The 1,806-nt window shown below is 56.6% G+C and overlaps 1 protein-coding gene across 1 annotated transcript in view; it reads right to left on the bottom strand.

The window, feature by feature from the left end:
• PRLH (prolactin releasing hormone) overlaps window positions 1-932 on the bottom strand; it is a 1,970-nt gene extending 1,038 nt beyond the window's left edge. Inside the window, exon 1 of the mRNA XM_010149451.1 lies at window positions 761-932. Coding sequence (XP_010147753.1) covers window positions 761-908 — 148 coding nt within the window. The 5' untranslated portion in view covers window positions 909-932. The remainder of the gene's footprint in view (window positions 1-760) is intronic.
• Window positions 933-1,806: the final 874 nt, after the last annotated feature.

Consider the following 1,806-nt stretch of genomic DNA (forward strand, 5'->3'; position numbering starts at 1 on the left):
GTCTACTTTGGCTGTAATTTTCTCCATAAATACAACTTAGGTCTTTCCACGCAGGGTTTAACATTCCTCCTGCCCACCAAAACCCAAGTAACTTCATGTTTTTCATCTGTGTACCTAAAGGCCGAGGCTCCCAATATCCCCAGTCCTCTTTACTGGGGAAAGGTGTGCCACTGAGGGCCCATGGGCCCTTACTCCCCACACCCACTTCCCTCCCACCCCACATACAATTATCAGCCTTTGCTGCCCGGGAGAAGATGAGATTCCCTGACAGAGATTTTCTCAAAAATCTCATGGGCTCTGTGTTAGGTTTTACGTGGGAAGCGTGGTATCGCCCCTCGCCTGGCCAGCTCAGCTCCTCACCGCGTCTCTGAATGGAGACACTTCAGCCACTGGTAATTTGAGTGTCAGTGACTCGTGCCTCCAGACAGAAAGGAAGATGTCTGTAAAGCAAACTTAACCTTCTGGCCCTTGTTTCCTCTTACTGTACAGAAGGAGTTGTGACCTACCCCAGGTGTGCAGAACACAGCTAAAAATCTGCTGCTTAAATATTCAGTATGTACTGCCTTACGTTTTCTTCGTCAATCTTTTGAACGTTGGTGTCTTCCCTGGGATTTACCAAAAGTTACGCTATTTCCCTTGGCTAGTTAAGGGATGGATTTGCTGCCAAACTCCCGCCAGTCCGACCCTGATCCCTCGGTGCCCCAGAGACGGCGGGGTCACCACGCGGGAGCCCGTCGCGTCGCGTGAGAGCCATACTTACTCCTGTTGTCTATCTGGTGTTTGAACGGCCTGCTCTGTCCGGAGGCAAAGCTCAGCGACACCAAGAGCACCAGCACGTAGACGGTGACCAGCTTTGAGCGCTCTGGTGACCGCTGGGCACGCGGCGTCCACGAGATCGGATGCTGCATGATGGAGCGGTGGAGGGGGGGCTGTGAGGAGAAAGAGAAGCCAACGTGGGGAACGCGTACGAGTTAAACCCCTCACCGTGAGGAAGGTGTCCATTCCCGTCTGGCTGTTTCACGACAAAGCTCTGCGGAACTGGCGCTGGGGGTGGCCTGGGGGTGTCTGTCTGAAGGCAAAGGCCACGCAGTCAGCCGTCGGCTGGGTCCAGTCTCGCAGCTGGAGGTTTTGTCTCGCCACCAGTGAAAGCCCCTGTCATGGCCTCAGAGGGCACGCGAGTCCTGGCCCTGAGCTTGCTGCTGACCTCGTGTGGGCCTCTGCAGGATCGCTGAAGTGTGTTTTAGCCACATCTTCCTTTCCTCGCTTGTAAAACACGTCTAGCGTTTGCATCCTCCACGCTCCCTCCACAACCAAACGCGTTTCCGCATGACAGGGAGCGCTCCTCCCGCGTCATCGCTCCTTTCGCGGCCAGCACGCAAAAGCACGCTCTCCAGTCACAGACGTCCCCGTCTTGGAAAGGCACCAAGATGCAAACAGGTGAGAAATCCCCCCTCCTCCCCCTGCCCAGGGAAGGGCTGTGCAGAAGAGAAGGCGGTGAGCTGGGAAAACTGCGTCCAGGAGGCGACGGACGCCGGTTACGGCCGCACCGGCTCCGGCGGCTCGTACAAGCTTCCCGGCAGCGGCGCTCTCAGCTGTCACGCTGGGTCCGTGCCCTGTAACATGCAAGGGCTGCCCACACGTGCGGCATCCTGGAGCCTCTGCCTACAGCTGAAGCATCACTTACGGTAGATGTACAGGCACAGAGCTATAGGAAACCCTCTCGGCTAAGCCTATAGAGAGGCGTCTCCTTCTGTACGGGTGGGATTTTTTTCCTTACTGCCTGCTGGCGGGAGCAGGAGGGGCAGG

This window comes from Eurypyga helias, unplaced genomic scaffold, assembly GCF_000690775.1.
Source record: "Eurypyga helias isolate BGI_N326 unplaced genomic scaffold, ASM69077v1 scaffold14103, whole genome shotgun sequence".
NCBI lineage: Eukaryota > Metazoa > Chordata > Aves > Eurypygiformes > Eurypygidae > Eurypyga > Eurypyga helias.